At 41.3% G+C, this 18,232-nt stretch overlaps 1 protein-coding gene across 20 annotated transcripts in view; it reads left to right on the forward strand.

Moving 5' to 3' along the window:
* Positions 1–18,232, forward strand: part of Ryr2 (ryanodine receptor 2) — a 585,615-nt gene that overhangs the window by 341,513 nt on the left and 225,870 nt on the right. For all 20 annotated transcript variants that reach the window (XR_005495333.2, XR_010058952.1, NM_032078.3 and 17 more), the window contains 5 exons: positions 2,530–2,722; positions 4,425–4,641; positions 6,087–6,191; positions 11,277–11,380; positions 17,399–17,482. Coding sequence is in view for 18 of the 20 variants with exons in the window: in NM_032078.3 (NP_114467.2) it covers positions 2,530–2,722; positions 4,425–4,641; positions 6,087–6,191; positions 11,277–11,380; positions 17,399–17,482 (703 nt within the window). In the remaining 2 variants the exon portion in view is untranslated. The remainder of the gene's footprint in view (positions 1–2,529; positions 2,723–4,424; positions 4,642–6,086; positions 6,192–11,276; positions 11,381–17,398; positions 17,483–18,232) is intronic.

Consider the following 18,232-nt stretch of genomic DNA (forward strand, 5'->3'; position numbering starts at 1 on the left):
CAAAGGACATGGATGACCGTTCAGTTTTCATTTGCTTTATCATGGCAGTGTCAATCAAACTGAACAATAGATTGGGTTGTAGTAGATGTGTAATTTTAGTATCATGGCTAAAATAGAAACATTCTTATTAACTGTGGGTCTTGACAGTAACAAGGAAATCAACATTTTCCCAGGAGCTGCTTGGCTGTCATGCTTTTGGTTCTTCTTGTTTTTAAAGCTGCCCTTAACAATATTCATGGAGTTTTAGAAGATGTACCTAATAATGATTCTGATGCTGGAAGAGTTGCACGTTGATAAGATTAAAACAGTGTCCACATTTTAGAAAGTAGAGGCGATCATTAAATGTGATCTTAGAACACATGCAAGACATAAAAGGGTGTGTGTGTGTGTGTGTGTGTGTGTGTGTGTGTGTGTGTGTGTGTGCTTATGAAAAGGATGAGGGATGGAGATGGATTTGGTGCAGAAGACCTGACTTTGATCCCCAGGAGACACACAATAGGAGAGAACACATTGGCACAAGTTGTTCTTTAACCTCCAGAAACACATCATCGCACACATTTGTGTCTGAGTGCATGTGTGCATATGCATCTGTCTTAGTTACTTTTCTGTCCCTGTGAAGAGGCATCAAGACCAAGGCAACTCTTATAAGGTAAAGCATTTAATTGGGGGTTTGTTTATAATTCAGGGGTTTAGTCCATTATCATCATAGCAGGGAACATAGCAGCAGGCATGGAAGGCAGACATGGTGCTAGAGAAGTACTTGAGAACTTCATTCTGATCTGCAGTCAGAAAGAGACAGATACTGGGTGTGGTGTGGGCTTTGGAAACCTCAAAGCTCACCCCCAATAACACATTTTCTCCAACAAGGCCATATTTCCAAATCCTTTTTAAATAGTGTCATTCCTTGATAATTAAGCATTAAAATATATTAGCCCCTGGAGGTCATTTTTATTCAAATGACCATAACATCCACAAATAGACACATATTAAGTAAATGAGAAATGAAATGAAAAATTTAAAGCAAAGCATGAGTCAAGAGGTCTGTTTTTATCTTTGCTCTAATTGTGGATATATTTGTGCCTGTCAGCCTGTGTTATGAGGAGACCAGTAACTTCTTTTTTTGTGGTATGCTATGTATAGTAGATGCCCCTTGGAACTAATTAGCTGAGGAGTTGTGATATCATCAAGAGTGGGATGATACCATTGGTTATCCAGTAGATACAACATTTGTCAAATAACTTCATGCCTCTGAGTGTATCCTGTTGGACCAAAAAAGTCAGCTCAAACCATGTGTAAATAAGTTTTATTATAAAACAAAAGCAAATTGGCCTTTAATTCTCTCATGATAAGCAATATGCTTACAAGAACAGTGACAGTTCCTGCTTTCACTATCCTGGCTTTATTTTGGATTTTAAAAATTACAAGGGTATGTCAGAGAAGAGATACCAACCATCACTGCACCTGACACTGCTGCTTCTAAATCATCACTTTTTCACCATACTATTTCTAAAAGGTGGTAGTAGCATTTGGTTTTCTGCTTGTAATGAATCAATGTCAGGCATGATGGTGCATGCCTTTAATCTCAGAATTCAGGAGGCACAGGCAGATGGCTCTCTGAGTTTAAGACCAGCCTGATCTACAGAGAGTTCCAGGATAGACAGGGCTACAGAGAAAAAGCCCTGTCCTGAAAAACAAAACACAACAAACAAAACAAAACAAAAAACCTGCATAAAAAACCTGCAACAATAAGTAGAAGGAAGGAAGGAAGGAAGGAAGAAAGAAAGGAAGGTAGGTAGGTGGACAGGCAGGTTGGTTCAGACGGTAAGTCATTTGCCAAGGGCTATACAAGTCAAGTGGTAGATGGCTGGATGCTACTGGAAGTTAGATGCTTTTCTAGATATCCTCTGATATTATTTTATTTTCCCTGAGATAATTTCTGCATCAAATAGCATTCATATGCATGCAGAAATTTCTAAATACAACAAGGCCCATTTTCCACCCAAGTTCTCTAGCTCCTATTTAAAAAAAGAAAAGAAAGGAAAAGAAAAAAGTTTGCTCTCTTTTTGACCCAGAGTTTAGCACACGGTATCACATGATGCTCATTTTGGAGCTTCACATAAAATACCCATCAAAAAACAATTTCAGTGAGGAAGCATCCATTTGGCTTACAGTTCCAGGTGGTACAGTCCATCATGTCAGGGAAAGCATGAAGGCAGGAAGCAGGAACAGGAAGTACCTGGTGATACTGTATGCACAGCCAGGAAGCAAAGAGTATCATTGCTGGTGTCAGCTCTCTTTGTACTCCTCATGTAGTTTGAGATTTCAGCCTAGGGGATGATGCTGCCCACCTTTAAGGTCTATGTAATGCCTGAGGCCTGTTACTTTGGTGACTCTGAGTCCTGCACAGTTGACAGTACACATTAACCTCTACAGTGCATTCTTCCTTGGTTTTGGTCCTTCACTCTTACTGTATGACTGAGGATGATTCTTCATGTTAAGCCTCACCTTACTTACCATTTCCCCCAACAGGTTGTATAGCTCGAACAGTGAGCTCCCCCAACCAGCACCTGCTGAGAACTGATGATGTCATAAGTTGCTGTTTAGATCTAAGTGCCCCGAGCATCTCGTTTCGCATTAATGGACAACCTGTGCAAGGGATGTTTGAGAACTTCAATATCGATGGCCTGTTCTTTCCGGTTGTCAGTTTCTCTGCAGGAATAAAGTTAGTACTTCTCTGCTGCTTGGTCTGTTTCCACTCTTGCTTCTCAGGCTTCCACAGAGGACTTTCCTCTTCCTTGCTAACCTTAGTCCCTTGTTCTGAGATGTTTGTTTCCCTATGGATGTCCACCATAGAGTCCCTTCTCTGGCCCGCATGTTCATCGACCCGTGCAACATTTTGGGGCTTTCTTACTTTTAGTGACCTGAAACTTCACGCCCATTTCTCAAATTTACCATGGAGTTTTATAAAGGAGGATAGATGAAATTCTACAAAAAACCAAACCAAACCAAAACAAACAAACAAACAAAAAACACTTGAATTCCATGGTGGCTTGGAAACATGGAAAATGCTCATGTTTTCACTAGTTACTGTATTTGTGTGTTTCCCTAATAAGAAAGCCTCTCTTAGTCCTACCAACTGTCTTCTTTTGCTTTAGTTGTTCTCAAGTTATAATAATTTCCAAGGGATATTTCTAGTTATAAAGCAGCATAAAGAAGAAAAGCAATCTAGAGGCATTAGCTATCCATGAAGATGCAGCCATTTCTGGCGTATTTATACAAATTATGCTTCTTTCTCTAAGTTTGCAGATTATTTAAAGGTTTTACATTATTTATCCTACTTCCGTTTGGGGAATAGAAATGAAAAAACAGAAAATTGATCGTAAGGAGTTAAAAGTATAATTATTATTATTATTATTATTATTATTATTATTATTATTATTATTATTTGTAAGCTGAATACCTAGATCACTACTGTCACATGGCTGTTTCAAAGCTCCTTCAATAAAGCTTACGTTGTTTTTAATTGAACATAACGGGCACAAAATCTTAGCGAGTACTCTGCTGTTGTTGAAATTAGCAAAGTATTATAACTATGGTCACCTGCTTTCTTCAGCAAACAGAGGTGAAACTTAGAGCTTCTTTGAGGAGTTTCTCTAGGAAATCAGATTCAACACAGTGCCTGTTTTTTCCTAACAATCATCCAGATCCTATCATTTTAAGCACACAGATAGGTGTCATCCTCACTGTGTCTGATTAGCCCTTGGTGGCCTTGGGACATGGAGTGGCTGAAAACATGTCCCTTATTCATGGAAATATAGTAATGCATCTTCCATCATGGAACTGTCCTCTCTAGGTCATCAAGTACTGGGTCATCACTGACCCATGAATACACTTGAGCTATGTTTTCTTCTTTGGTCATAATAATGCTCTTGTGTTTAACCTCTTATAGGGAGAGGCTCTTCGATTCCAAGGTGATAAGACTATTATGATATTGTATTAGTTACTTTGCTGTTGTTGATCTGTTTGTTTTGACTTACAGTCCCAAAGGTTAGAGTTCATAATGGCAGGCAACACGTGGCCTAGAAAGTGAATGGTCACATTTCCATCCTATACAGCAAACAGAGCCAGAGCAGGAAATGGGGTGAGGCAGTAAACCCCAGAGCCCATCTCCAGCAATGCATTTATTCCTCCACTAGTTGCACCTCCTAAGGGTTCCAAAGCCTCCCCCAAACAGTGTCACCTGCTAGGAACCATGTGTTCAGATGCATGAGGCTACAAGGGGCAATTTTCCTTTAAGCCATAGCTGGGTAGTATGTGGCTTGTGATGTTAGTTCTGTACTAACAAATGTTACCAATATTTTCAACTAGAAAGCATACATATGTACATCAAAGATATAATTGATGCAAATTTGCTTCCTTTGCAGGGTTCGCTTTTTGCTTGGGGGGAGACACGGAGAATTCAAATTTCTCCCTCCACCGGGCTATGCAGCTTGCTATGAAGCTGTTTTGCCCAAAGAGAAATTGAAGGTGGAACACAGCCGAGAATATAAGCAAGAGAGGACGTACACACGAGACCTGCTGGGGCCTACAGTGTCCCTGACCCAAGCTGCCTTCACACCTGTTCCTGTGGACACCAGCCAGGTACAGAAAGGGACACTGGGGGGCTGGGGATTTAGCTCAGTGGTAGAGCGCTTGCCTAGGAAGCGCAAGGCCCTGGGTTCGGTCCCCAGCTCCGAAAAGAAGAACCAAAAAAAAAAAAAAAAAAAAAAAAGAAAGGGACACTGGTGGCTGCCGAATTGCAGGTGCTTGCAAGCTTGCGCTGCAGCCCCCAGTACTGTATCTTTAGCCATGCAACTGATGGGTCTCATAAATAAAGCGCCTCTCTTTGTCCTCCATTTGTATGGTTTCTGCTTTGTGTTTTGGCGTTCTGTAGAGTAGTGTCTCAACCTACTATGCTGTAATGTATCATAGTGTTACATTATTTTTCTTAAGTCTCTGTTCTGGGTAGTCTTGAAAGTTTTATTACAGCAATTAGCATTGGGGCTGGAGAGACAGTTCCCCAGTAAAAGGTACTTGCCACCAAGGATGACCTGACTTCAGTCCCTGGTACCCATATAGAAGAAGGAGAGAACTGATTACTTCAAATTGTTCTGTGACCTCTACATGCATGCCTGAATGCACGCATGTGCACCTTGGTGTTTATCGAGCTCTAATGGGAAAGTGTAAGGGATGGCCTGCCCTGCTCCTTGAGCCTATGTTGGGGACACACTGAAAGGAGCACAGCAGAGTTAGTGGACACCTGTCATGGTTGTCAGATGCTTAGGATTCCGGAGCCAGGGGATTATCTGCAGCCTTCCAACTTGCCCTACACTCAGGCCTGTGGACATTGGCCGGGTTGCGTTAGAGTACTGGGGTGGTTTCTTTTTCTGACTGATGCACACTTTGGTATTGGTCCGTATCCACTCTCATCTCTCAGTTGTCTCAACCACTGTGCTCTTGGGAATTTTTCTGGAAGAAGCACCCTGACACCCAGGAGAGTGGAAGAAAGGAGATATCACCACTGGGCTGAAGCCAGGACAGCTCCTGAAAGGCTTTAAGGCTGGGTCCAGTTCCTATTTTCATTTTATACTGTAAAATTGCAAGGTGCAAGATTTTACAGAAGCCTGTGTGGCAGTCAGCGGGTTGTTAATGGCAACGACCCACCATTTTAGCTCTTTCTCCAGGTCATTCTGTTCTAGGCAGCAAGTGAAGTCATGTTTGGCAAATAGGCAGTGAGAGTAGTGCTTCTGGTAAATCACTAAATCAATCAATCAATCAATCACCATCCAATAATTGGTCTTTTCTGCCTTATTGTACTTTACCCTGTTCTCTGTGTCTGTTCATTTATTTGCAATCCTAAATGTATACACACACGCACACATGCGCGCGCACACACACAAACCATGAAATAGCTGGATAAGTGCCCAATGATTTTGTGGTATCTTAAGGCTCTGTGAGGTATTTCTTTTGGTGCTGAGCAAGGGTAGTTGGCACAGTACCTTCCAGCATTTGTTTCTGATGAGCGTTTTTTCCTCCTTTTTTTCCAGATTGTGTTGCCTCCTCACCTGGAAAGGATAAGAGAAAGACTGGCAGAAAATATCCACGAGCTCTGGGTTATGAATAAAATTGAGCTTGGCTGGCAGTATGGTCCGGTATATGATTTTGAAATTTATTCTCAGATGCTGTTCATAAATCACTTGGAAAGATAACATTTTCTTGTTGAACCTGCTGTAGTGCGACATGAATCAATAGAATTGATTTTTGTTTTTGAGGTATCTTAGCTCCGTGTGTGTCTTTTTAAAAGCCAAAGGGAATGCAGTAATGGCAGACTTCCTGACTCGAAAGTTACTAGGGTATGGATTGAAAGTTTTACTTTAAAAAATCAAGCTAAATATAGATAATGAGCATTCATTTCCAAGCTAGAACACAGCAGAAACAAAAGTCGAAATTGGAATGAAAATAAATACGTCATTTTCTTTTTTTTTTCTCTGATATTCTTTTAGCCCAGAACATGTAGCAGCCCAGACCTGTGGGTAGATGTTCACAGTTGGTTCTATGATTTGAGAGCGATGTGGCCAATAATAGTTTATATGTTTCTAAATACTAAATGATTTTACTTTATAATTTGTCAGTAAAACTTTGCTTGGAAGAGCATATAACTCTATGACATCTCAGTTTGTGATAAATGTATTTTTGCCGGGATCTTGTGCTTTTAGAATAGTACCGTGCTAAGTCTCCCAAAGGCTGGCATGCTTTTCCATGATTCTGTGTGTCATGTTGAGCTGAAAATGGAGTATGTATTATGGTTAGTAGTCATGCTAACTGTTCATGTATGTGCAGTATTTTGTCCTTTGACAAATACTTAGTCTCTCGTATAAAGACTATCAGCTTGGGCTGTTACTGAGCACTGGACTCTGGTCATTATTCTAGTCTCCTTAATGGGAGTCATGCAGAAATTTTCTATGGTCATCTTGGTAGAAGTTACATAGTTATGAGAACAGCTCATCAACAAGAGATTACACTTTCTGCCTTCTACTTTACCTAGTTTTTCTTTCTTTACTTTTTCACTTTTTTGAGAGTACAATTACATCATTTTTCCTTGCTCTTTCCTCCCATATACTTCTCCTTGTTCTCTTTCAAATATATAGCTTTCCCCATTAATTATGGTTATATATTTTTATATATTGTTATATATGTTATATATTTATATTTATATATGGAAAACAAGTGTGTGTAGATGAATTTGTTCCTAAGTATAACCTGGGTAGCCTGTATAATGTAACTAGAGTGTATATTTTCAAGGTTGACCATTTGGTATTAGGTAAGACATTTTGTTGTGAACTCAGCATCCCTTAGTTGCCTATAGTTCCACAAACTCACATCAAACTCCCTGGTCTTCTGTCTCTTAAAATCTTTGTGCCCCTTATTCTACAATGTTCCCTGCACCTTAGATGCATGTATTTTGTAGATGTATCCATTGGGGCTGGTCTCTACAACTCTGCATTTTGTTTGGCTATAGTTTTCTGTGAAGGAAACTATTGCAAAGGAAAGTATTCTGGATAAAGGGTAAAGACTACACTTATCTGTGGGTATTAGGACAGATGTTTAGGTAAGTTGTTAAAGATTACGCTGGCTTAGTAAAGCGGCGGTTGTAGGTTCTTCTTAAATACCCATGACTTTACTAGCACTGACTAGTTAGCTAGGTGTCTAATACCAGGCATGTTTTTGATCTTATTGGCTAGTTCTTGAGTCTTAATTACAGAGCTGTTGGTTACTACCAGACTATTTGCGCCACTACTGCCCTGTAGGATTGATTAGCATACCATGCTAGTTGTTGATTTGTTCCATAGATCTCATGAGTGAGTACAGTTTTAGTGGCCTTCCTACTTTGGAAATTTACATGGTGCCTTCTGGTACCATGAAAGCTAGTCCTTAGGGAGGAAGCATACATGTCAATTCCACCTCATGGGTCTCTGGGCCGTGTTTCTGAATGGCATGTTGTCTTCAGCAATAGACTTACTTTATACCTCTGATGGGCAGGGGGCTACCAAGAACAGCAGCCCTAGGCTGTGTATTTGGGGAAACTCTTGGAGAGATCTGCAGTGTGCCACACTAGCTCAGCTACTAGGGCCTGACACTCTTAGATTTTGGTTTTTTACTGTATAATTTCTGAAACTCAGTTCCAAATCAAGATCCATCCCCCACAAAATAATGTTCAGACATTGCTCAAACTGGCAAAGACAGATTCATTCTTTGGCTTTTTCGTTCTTTGCTTGCTTTAGTTTTTGTGAGATGGTAGGGATTCACTGTGTGGCCTGAGCTGTCACTGAACCCTGTGGCCATCTTCTTGCCTTAAACTCCCACTTGCTAGGCTTACAGATGTGAGTTACCCACCTTGTTTGGCTTCATTAAAAACCAAGGAAGTAGATAAATGCTAAATATAGGATTGGACCACTGGCTGAAATCACCAGGGAGAAAGGTTATCAATGTGTCAGCTGCCAGAGGAACCATGGACAAAATTAGCCAAAAGTTTCAATGTGAAAATAAGGATGTTACAGGCTTGGAGGATTAAGAAAGAGTTTGTGCAAAAGACATAATGAATTCCCACATACTGACAGCCATTTACTGGGCCTGTGCTTAGATGAGATGGTTTTTCAAGATGACCACCTCAGACAAATGGTTTCCAGAAACTCTAGTTATGTGTTTTGTTTAACAACAGAATGAAATAATTCTCATAACACGTTGGCTAAGTCTAGTTCCATTTAACATCACATATGCTCTTCCTGCTACATGCCAAGCCCTCCAAGTTTCCAGGTACTAAGGGAACAGCATGCTCTCCTGCTAAGGTGCATCCTCCAGTCCTCTTTTCACTTTTCCCATTGAGCCTGAGTCTCACCAAGTTGACCTAGCTGGCCTTGAATTCACTCTGTAGCCTAGGCTGATCTTGAACTTGAAATCTCCCTGCTTTAGCCTCTTGGTAGCTGAGCTGATACACCTGAACCAGTAGGTTTGACTCTGTTTGGCTTTTGGGGACTTTGTGTTTAGTTGAGTGACAGACATACAACCTCAGAGTGAAAAAGAAATATGTAGATCCTCCTTTTAGAAATCAAAGAAGGCTTCTAGGTGAACTCAAATATTAGGCACAGGAGATAATTTGGCAAGCAGAGACCAGTATGATCTAGGCAAAGTCTCTGCATATGCCAAAGGAGGTAGAAGAAGAAATGGGACATTTCCAGTGACCTGCCAGTGGCACAGTATAATCACAGGTTGACTCAAGGGGCCATGGTACAGAGGAAGAGAGGTGATTCTGGCCATGAGAATAGAAGGCAAGTGACAAAGAGCTTTGCTTACAGTGTGATTTTATTTTATAGAGGGCTAAAGTGGTGAGAGGTGACATGCTTTTGTCCCCACACTGAGGACAAAACCTCAAAGAACTCTGATGGTATGAGAGCTTGAGGTTAATGTGGCAGGGGCAGAGAGGGTAAAACAGGTATTGGAGGGGAGATGGGTTTCTGATACCCTGGTGCCTAGAAGGGGGTGGTGAGACATTGCAAAGTCAAGAAAGAGTAGGCTATGGTAAGAGAGGGGAGGGATAGGCAAGGTAAGACTCATTCTCTTCACCTGAAAAGCATGGCAGTGCTATCTCTTCTCTGGCCTAGGGTAGAGAAGTAGGAGACTACAGAGAACAGGGGGTTGTGTCAGGGCTAATTCACTTTTGCTTTCATGTTTAGAATTTAGGACTCAAGAATAGAGTCTTCAGTTCAGTTTTGTAACTGCTTCATTTGCAAATCCTATTCATTTCTAATGATCCAGAGAAAGAAAGGGATAAAGTCATGATTTCTAATTTGGCTCTGCAGAAAGAAAAAAGAGAAAAGAAAAACCTCATGTTTGCACACTTTTCCAGTGGCATATATAGAACCCGATAATTATTCCCATGGAGTAATTTGTTCCCTCACAGCTTATGGCTGTCATCAAGGTGCCACTGGGGCAGGGATGCCTGTGTAATTTAGGTCTTTACAAAGATTACAAAAATTTAATTACTAAGCCAAGAATAGAAGACATCTTCATTAATTCCTTCCTGCAATCTTGAATGTAGTGTGACCACTAATGCACTTGGCTCTTACCACGGGATTTTACATTCTTGGATTCAGTCATGTGTAGGTTAAAAAAAAAACTGGAAAAACAATTCACATTGGTGATAAGTTTGAGTTCTTCTGGTGTGGGAAGCCATTCTGAGGTGACTTAGAACATGCATGGGGAGGGGATACATCCCATGGTCTGTGTATACAGACATTGCTATCTTGGCGAAGGGATTTTGAGCATCAATGGGTAATTTTGGATCAGGGTTCTAGCAAGCTTGATAAGATCCTGCACCCAGATCCCAGTAGACATCAAGGGACACTGGCAAAGATTTCTATGAAGAAAGTCTTTACTGTGCTAATCAATCTGCTAAGGTTCATTCGTGATCTCAGACTGTGATGGCTGAGACGAGCAACCAAAATCACCTCAGAGTTTATGTGTGTCAGTCATGTTGCTTATTCATGTCCCTGAGCAATCGATTCTAGATGGAAAAGGCACTGCTAAGTAAATCTAAACTATTGCCATATCTTCTCATGGAGTCAATTTCTATGTTAATGCCATGCGTCAGGGGCATGGATATGATCCAAGGGCTAGAATGCCTGCTTTTGATTTCTAGTGAAAGGAGCAATAAGTCAAAGATCTACTCTCTTAGGTATAGTGTTGCAGGCCTGCAATCCCAGCATACAGGAGCCTAAGGCAGGAGATCCTGAGATTGAGACTTGTCTGGGCTACCTAGTGATTTCAAGGCTGCTCTGGGCTACTAAGCAAACTCCTCTCTCCAAATGATCTAATTAATTTCCATGCACTACGCACAATTAAAAAAATTGTCAGTAGGGTCAGTGGGCAGATCACTACATTAAGAAGGCAGATGGGATAAACTTCATGGAAAAATTTGAGCAGATTCTGGAAGGACCCTAGTGAGCATGCTCATGGGTTCATGGAGCCAGCCTGGCAGAAGTGTGTGGGAGCTGAGAACTAAGCTATGCCAATGGGAGGAGAGCAGGGAGTGTAGATCATGCCAGCCTTTCAATAGACATTTGAAGATTCCAGAAGCTTCTCAGGGCCAGCTGTCAGGGAGTTCTACCTCCTCATTTGTCCCCACACAGCTATGTTTCACCCTGGAGGCTCCTCTATGCTGATTCCCCTTCTTGTTTCAGGTTAGAGATGACAACAAGAGACAGCACCCATGTCTGGTGGAGTTCTGCAAGCTTCCGGAACAGGAACGCAACTACAATTTGCAGATGTCTCTGGAAACCCTCAAGTGAGTGCCTCTATATTTTATCAAGTTCAGGTTGCCAAGTATTGACATTATCACTTTGATTCTGCCAGGAAGCTATTTCTACTGTAGAAAGTTCCATAAAGTGCAGGTGGATTGGATCAATATTCGTTGGGAATTTGACTTTTAGTTGGTTTTGTTTCTTTGTTCATACATGGCTCTATAGCTGTTTGGTGGTTGAATCTTTCTTATTTACGTATTTATTCTTTTATTATTTGATCTATCTATCCATCATCTTTTTTCAAATTCAAACTTCTTCTATCTGTGGGTATTTATAATGTTCCTAAGAGGGCAAGTCTTCGTAGGGTAGAGTGTTCTCTTCCTATGTAGAATGATTATGGATAGACAGAAGCACTGTTCCTAGTCTGTATCAGAGGGTTAGGAACTGTTCTGGTCAGCTCTGACATCCTCCCTGGGTCTGTACAATGAGCTGAAGGCTAGAGATTGCCCTGTGCCTATGGGCTTAACTCCTGAACCACTTGGCATTCTTCCTTGGGTCCTCAGCTTTGGCAGTTAGGAACTGTGAAAGTTCACACAGTCCTGTGGGTCTTAACCTGGGTCAGATCTGGTCCCACCCTGGCTCCATGGCTTCTACTGACTGCTCTGTGAGATGCGGTGGCCCCTCTTATTTTTATGTATTCTTGTTGTACATCAGTATTTCCCAAAGGGAAGCCTATGATTGCTTGAGGAAATTAAAGGATACAAGAGTTCTAGAATCTAACTACACTGCTTGGAGTGTGAACCAGAGACTGGGCTAGTCACAAACCTCTACAGGGCTATGCTGGTTTTAGATATGAAAATTAAGTGGTTGAAAATACTCATTACAATTTAAAGGAGAAACCTACATAAATGTAACAACTTAAAAATAGAGGCACATACATTATACATCTTGATTTAAATGATTTAATTTTACATAACAGTTTTCATTATATTTATTTACCCTAGCATCAGGCTGATAAAATAGAATGAAGAGAAAGTTAGCCCTTCACCACAGTTATTTTAAAGAGCACCGATTTAATATATTTAGGAGAATTACTTATAGGAGTTAACCAGACTTTCATTTTTGATGATGGGCTTTCATAAAGGGAGCTGTACAGTATATGTGTGTACAGTATATGTGTATACATCTCTACGTACATATACACACACGCACTAACACACTCATGCACCCACGCACCCACACACCAGTTTGATACCCGTGCCTTTCTGAAGTCCTTTCCCCTTATTTTCTGAGCCCATCTCTCACTGAACCTAGAGCTCACCAAATCAGCTAGACTGGCTGGCCAGCAGGCCCCAGGCATCTTCTTCTCTCTCTGTCTCCTTGGTGCTGTCTTTACAGACATTCACTGCCGCCGCACAGGCCTTTAAAAACGTGTGTTCTGAGTATCCCAGGGAAGTCTTCCTGCTTGCAAAGCAAGCACTTGACTCAGAGCCATCTCACCGCCCCCACAGAATCTTTATTTTTTTATTTTTTGTTAGTTGGCCAGTAGAGATTTGGGATTTGCCATCTTCCTTGGAATAAATAGTTTGGCTGGGGTGGAGTAAGTGGAAATGCTTTCAGATTTTATTTTAAAATTCTAATATTTTTGAAAAATTGTGTAATTTTTATTATTTATAGTGTGTACATGTGTGTGTGTGCATGTGAATGTGTGCTTGTGTACACCATGCCAGAAGAGGTGTCAGAACCCTTGGAGCTGGAGGTATACTACAGGTAGTGGTGAGACGCCTGAATTAGGTCTTGGGAACTGAATTTGCATCCTCCAGGAGAATAGCAAGTGTTCTTAATTGCTGCGCTATGTCTCCAACCTCAATATCCTCTCCCATCTTCATATCTGTTCCAGTGTTTTATAGGACTAGTTTCAGTCAAATTGTTCCCTTATATTAACGCGCTGCTGCTGTATTTATCTTTTTGTTTCCTGTTTGCTAAGAACAAGGAGTAATTCACACCGAAGTTACTTACCACATACTCAGAGTATAAAACCCAAATGACGTTTCCTATGCTGGGCTAGTGCTCAGGGCATGCCACATATAGTCAATGAGGTTAGATGTCATGGAAATAGACACACCTTAGGAGTGATCTTAGACTGTGTGGTCACTTCCTGGAAGGAGTGTGTGCACCACGGGTCAATGAAGAACCTATTGAAGGCAGACTATGACCAGGCTGATTGAGCTAAGGAATGTATTCTGTGTCACCTTGAGCATCTCTGGCACTCTGCAGCTCTGGCCTTGGTTTGTAGTCGTGACATAGCATTCAAACATTTTGTTCCATAATTCATGGTGGCTTGTTGTTTCGTATTTTACAGTATAATTTAGTTAAATTTTCAGTGCATCCCTTCTCACTTTAACAATTGATCGCTAGGCCAGCTGAGTGTAGAAATGTACAAATTTGCACGGAGTGTGCTAACCCTCTGACTGCTGTGTATAATCTAATCTCCTTTCTAACAGCTCCTGGTGGCTGGTTTGATGAATCAGTAGACGCCTGTGTGTAGTTTTTCCCTGAAGGGAATGCTAATGAGTCTGCTCATGAGTTTATTCTGATCATATCCCTTACTGCATCTCACAGCTCAATTGGGTTCCTGTATATGATTTCTTTAAAAGTCAGAGTAAAGAAAAAAGCTTGATCTCCATGTTCTTAGAATACATGCATCTATATCACACACTTGGGGGGGGTAGGGAAGGAGAGAGAGGAGGGAGGGGGAGGAGGAGGGAAAGGAGGGAGGGAGAGGAGGAGGGAGGGAGGGAGAGAGAGAGAGAGAGAGAGAGAGAGAGAAGAAGAGAGGAGGGGAGAGCAGGGGAGCAAAGAGAAGATGGTAGGAGAGAAACTGCTTCAAGAGAGACACACATAATGTATCATTAAAAGAGGAAGGAGTGAGGCAGGCAGGAAGAAAACAGTAGACATGCTTATGTAGAGACACAGAGAGAAAGAGAGAAAGACAGATAGATAGACCAGGCAGACACATCACATACACACACAAACACGTACACATGAGACACATACATATACACACAGAAGAACGTGGACAGAGACACAAACAGATTTATCTATATACAGAGAGACTGATACACACACACACACACACACACACACACACACAAACAAACCAACCCTCAGGGGTAGACATGAAGAGGCATAGAAATATTCATATACAGAGACATGTGAGACATGGAGAAATATTCAGACACAGAGAGAAAGAGACATGGACAGAGACATACACTGGGTTGGGTGTGTATGTAGTTGGAATGGGCTACCCCACAGAATCAAACAGCAGTGTTCAGAGTCCATTGCATTCTTCCCGAAACACAGTTCTTGCCTGGACTCTGTGTGTGTGTGTGTGTGTGTGTGTGTGTGTGTGTGTGTGTGTGTGTGTGTGTGTGTGTGAGTGAGTGTCTTGTGCTTTCACCTGGTCCAAAGTCAGTCTATTTAAATGTTGTTCTCAACCCAAAAACACCTTCCTGGAATGATCTGGAATAGTGTTTGACAAAATATCTGCATAATGTGACTCACTGGAGTAAACAAATTAAACTAACAAGTCAATATGCAAGAGACATTTACTGAGCTTAGAGTAGATGCCAAGCCTGTCCAGGATTCCTTTTTACCTGTAACCTACAAATGTCTGTCTTGTCTGTTCAGGTCTGTTCTCCCCACCACATATATCCCCAGACTTTGGCTGTGTTGTCTGCCTGGAGTATTTTCCTCCTTATCTAACCCTTTATACCAACAGAGCCTTATTTTTGAGGTACTAGTTATCCTTATTATGATAGCTCTAAAAGTTATTGTAAAAAAACGTAACTTTCCACAGTTTAAACTTCATCTGGTTTTACTGACATTCTTTGTAAGCACCTTTTAGCTCTTGCACTCTGGGAGCTGCAGGAGTTCTGTACCTTGGAGCATGCCTTATCCACAGCGCTAACCCGGTGGATCCCCACTGCCCTGTGTCTCTTTGTTCAAGCCCGGCCCTGTGATAGTCTACTCTCTGTGTGAGATAAAGCCACACTTTCTCTAGGAAGGGCTTGCTGGGAAGAGGATTAAAAGGCTGCATGAGTCTCTACTGAGAAGGCCACACCACAGTTTGCAGAAGCCATTGGCTTTCTTTAGAGCCCATAGGAAAGGGCTGGAGAGTTGGCACGGTAATTACTGATATATACATCTCCCGTAGAAGATCCAAAACCTCTTGTAAATCCAGTTCTAGGTACTGTGCTCTTGTGGAAAATCCACACATAGACACATAGTTAAAACAAAATAAAGTTATGAAGAATAAAGCCCATGAGAAGATGACGTATACCAACTGAGTTTTCCATGGGTTAGGGGCCTTTGTAATCTTATCATCGAATGTGACTTTGTCAGCATAGACTCAAAGCCCCTACCTCTGCAAAGTGTAATTAATGTTGCAGTTCCTAGATAGAAACATAAGAGCTATTATAGTTCATATAGGACATACATCCACACGTGCACTGGCTTAGGAATTATGGTATAATCCGATTTCTTAGTGAACATGTACTCACAAGCTGATCACCTAAATTTAAAATAAATCCAAATATTATTGTCTGAGCTGGTTTTGGCATTCCCAGTTGAAGGTTTCCTAGCTCTTTTCACATTTCATTGATCCCAAGACCTGGATCATAGGTTTCTGCTGTCCACTGCACAAGACTCAGCACTCAGGCATTTAACAAATACTTACTGAATGGAGGATTGAGCAGGGGACAATGGTTAACACATTTTCTGCCTCAGGATACTGTTATTGAGTAAATATTGGGTCCACTCCATTTGACAAATTTCTGCCCTTCTGTTGCTGGTTAGCCTTGTTTTAATTGTTAAACTCTGTATTTTATTAATAATGTTTCTCCAGTCACCCACCCATCCATGCAATTCTATCTAGATGACTAGATAAAATATATGGGCAAGCATGATATATGCGCATGTCTAGACAGATGTATCAGGCAGTCCTGGGTTTTAGTATGTATTAAGTGTATTCATTTTAGCATTGTTTGAAACAGTCAAAGATTGAAAATTGCCTTGAAAGACTATTAAGAGGAAATATGTTAAAATATTTTGATGGTTCGAACAATAACAAGTAGCCTACTTCAGTAATGAAATGGTTCAGCAGTTAAAAGCACTTGCCACCAAGCTTGGCAAATGGAATTCCATCCCCAGGACGTATACAGCAGAAGGAAAAAACAGACTTCTACAAGTTTTTTTTTCTGACCTCTACTCACGTGTGTCCCTCTAAACAAACAAACAAACAGAATATTTAAAAAACAATAAATAGGTCTGGAGAGATAGTTCAGCAGTTAAGAGAGATAACTGCTTTTGCAGAGGATCCAGGTTCAGTTCTGGGCATCCCCATGGTAAATTACAACCATCCGTATCTCCACTTCCAGGGACTATGATATCTTCTCTGACCCCTATAGCCACTAGACATGTACACAGTACACATACATGCATTAAGACAAATCACTTTGGGCATTATAAGCTTTATGGGATAGAACAATGCCAGGAAGGTTATAGTAGACTGTGGGAATATCAACTTACAAAGAAATAGCTCCTGCATATACTCATTGGGGTAAAAAGTAGAACACGGTAATGCCAGCCCTCGTGTGCAAATCCCGGTATCTGATTTGCTATATGTGGAGACCTCCACTTCAGTACCACACAGAGGAACTGGAAACACTGGATGTTTAGAGACAGAAACAGAGCTATTAGAAAAGGCTCTGTGTGTGTGTGTGTGTGTGTGTGTGTGTGTGTGTGTTTGTGTGTGCATGCACACATGCCGGGGGATCAGCTTTCTAGTGCTAAGGGTTTGAGCCATTCCATTGTTAATTGTCTGTCCCTTTACCTGGAAGTAAACTGGCAGATATATGTTTCCTTTACCTTTGGAAGGAGAGCCTCATACTCTCCTTGCACGGTGGATGATACAGTCTCACTCCTGCATGGTCTTATTCTGGCTGCTTTCAGATGTAAGGACTTGGTTCTTCAAGCTCATATCTGTTGTTGTTGCTTCCCAGGACTTTGCTGGCATTAGGATGTCATGTGGGTATAGCGGATGAACATGCTGAAGAGAAGGTGAAGAAAATGAAGCTGCCCAAGAAGTAAGTTGAATGGCTGGCCCGTACCTGGTAACTGATGTGGTGTATCTTCAGCACGCTGAAATGAACCTTGGAGGAGACAGACAGGCCCGTGCTCTTGGCTATGCAGTGCAGATTTCAAAACTTTACACAGACTGAGGAGACAGCTTAGTAGTCAAAACACTTGCCTTCAAGTGTGTAAGGGGTAGTAAACTCTTATTTTTATTGAGAGACCCTGCCTGCCTCACTCAGTGAACAAAATGAACAAGCAATGGAGGATGATTTTTGGCATGAATCTTGGGTTACAAACAAATGTTCATGTGTACATACATGAATGTTCTGTGCACATATAGAAACATGTGCCTATACATACACCACATATGTACACATTATGTGTGTATGTGTGTGTGTGTGTGTACATGTTCATGTTATGTGGTGCAGGTTCATGCATGGTTACAGGACAACCTTTCTGCCTTTTCTGTCTGCTACTGCATACATCAGGCCAACTGGCCTGTGAACTCTTGGAGACTCTTCCTCTCTATGTCTTATCTCCCAGTAGGGAACACTGGAACCACAGATGCTTGCATTCTTTTTTCTTTTTCTTTTCTTTCTTTCTTTCTTTCTTTCTTTCTTTCTTTCTTTCTTTCTTTCTTTCTTTCTTTCTTTCTTTTTTTTTTTAAGATGTAAGTACACTGTAGATGTCTTCAGACACACCAGAAGAGGGCATCAGACCTCATTACAGATGGTTGTGAGCCACCAGGTGGTTGCTGGGAT

This window comes from Rattus norvegicus, chromosome 17 (assembly GCF_036323735.1).
Source record: "Rattus norvegicus strain BN/NHsdMcwi chromosome 17, GRCr8, whole genome shotgun sequence".
Classification (NCBI taxonomy): domain Eukaryota; kingdom Metazoa; phylum Chordata; class Mammalia; order Rodentia; family Muridae; genus Rattus; species Rattus norvegicus.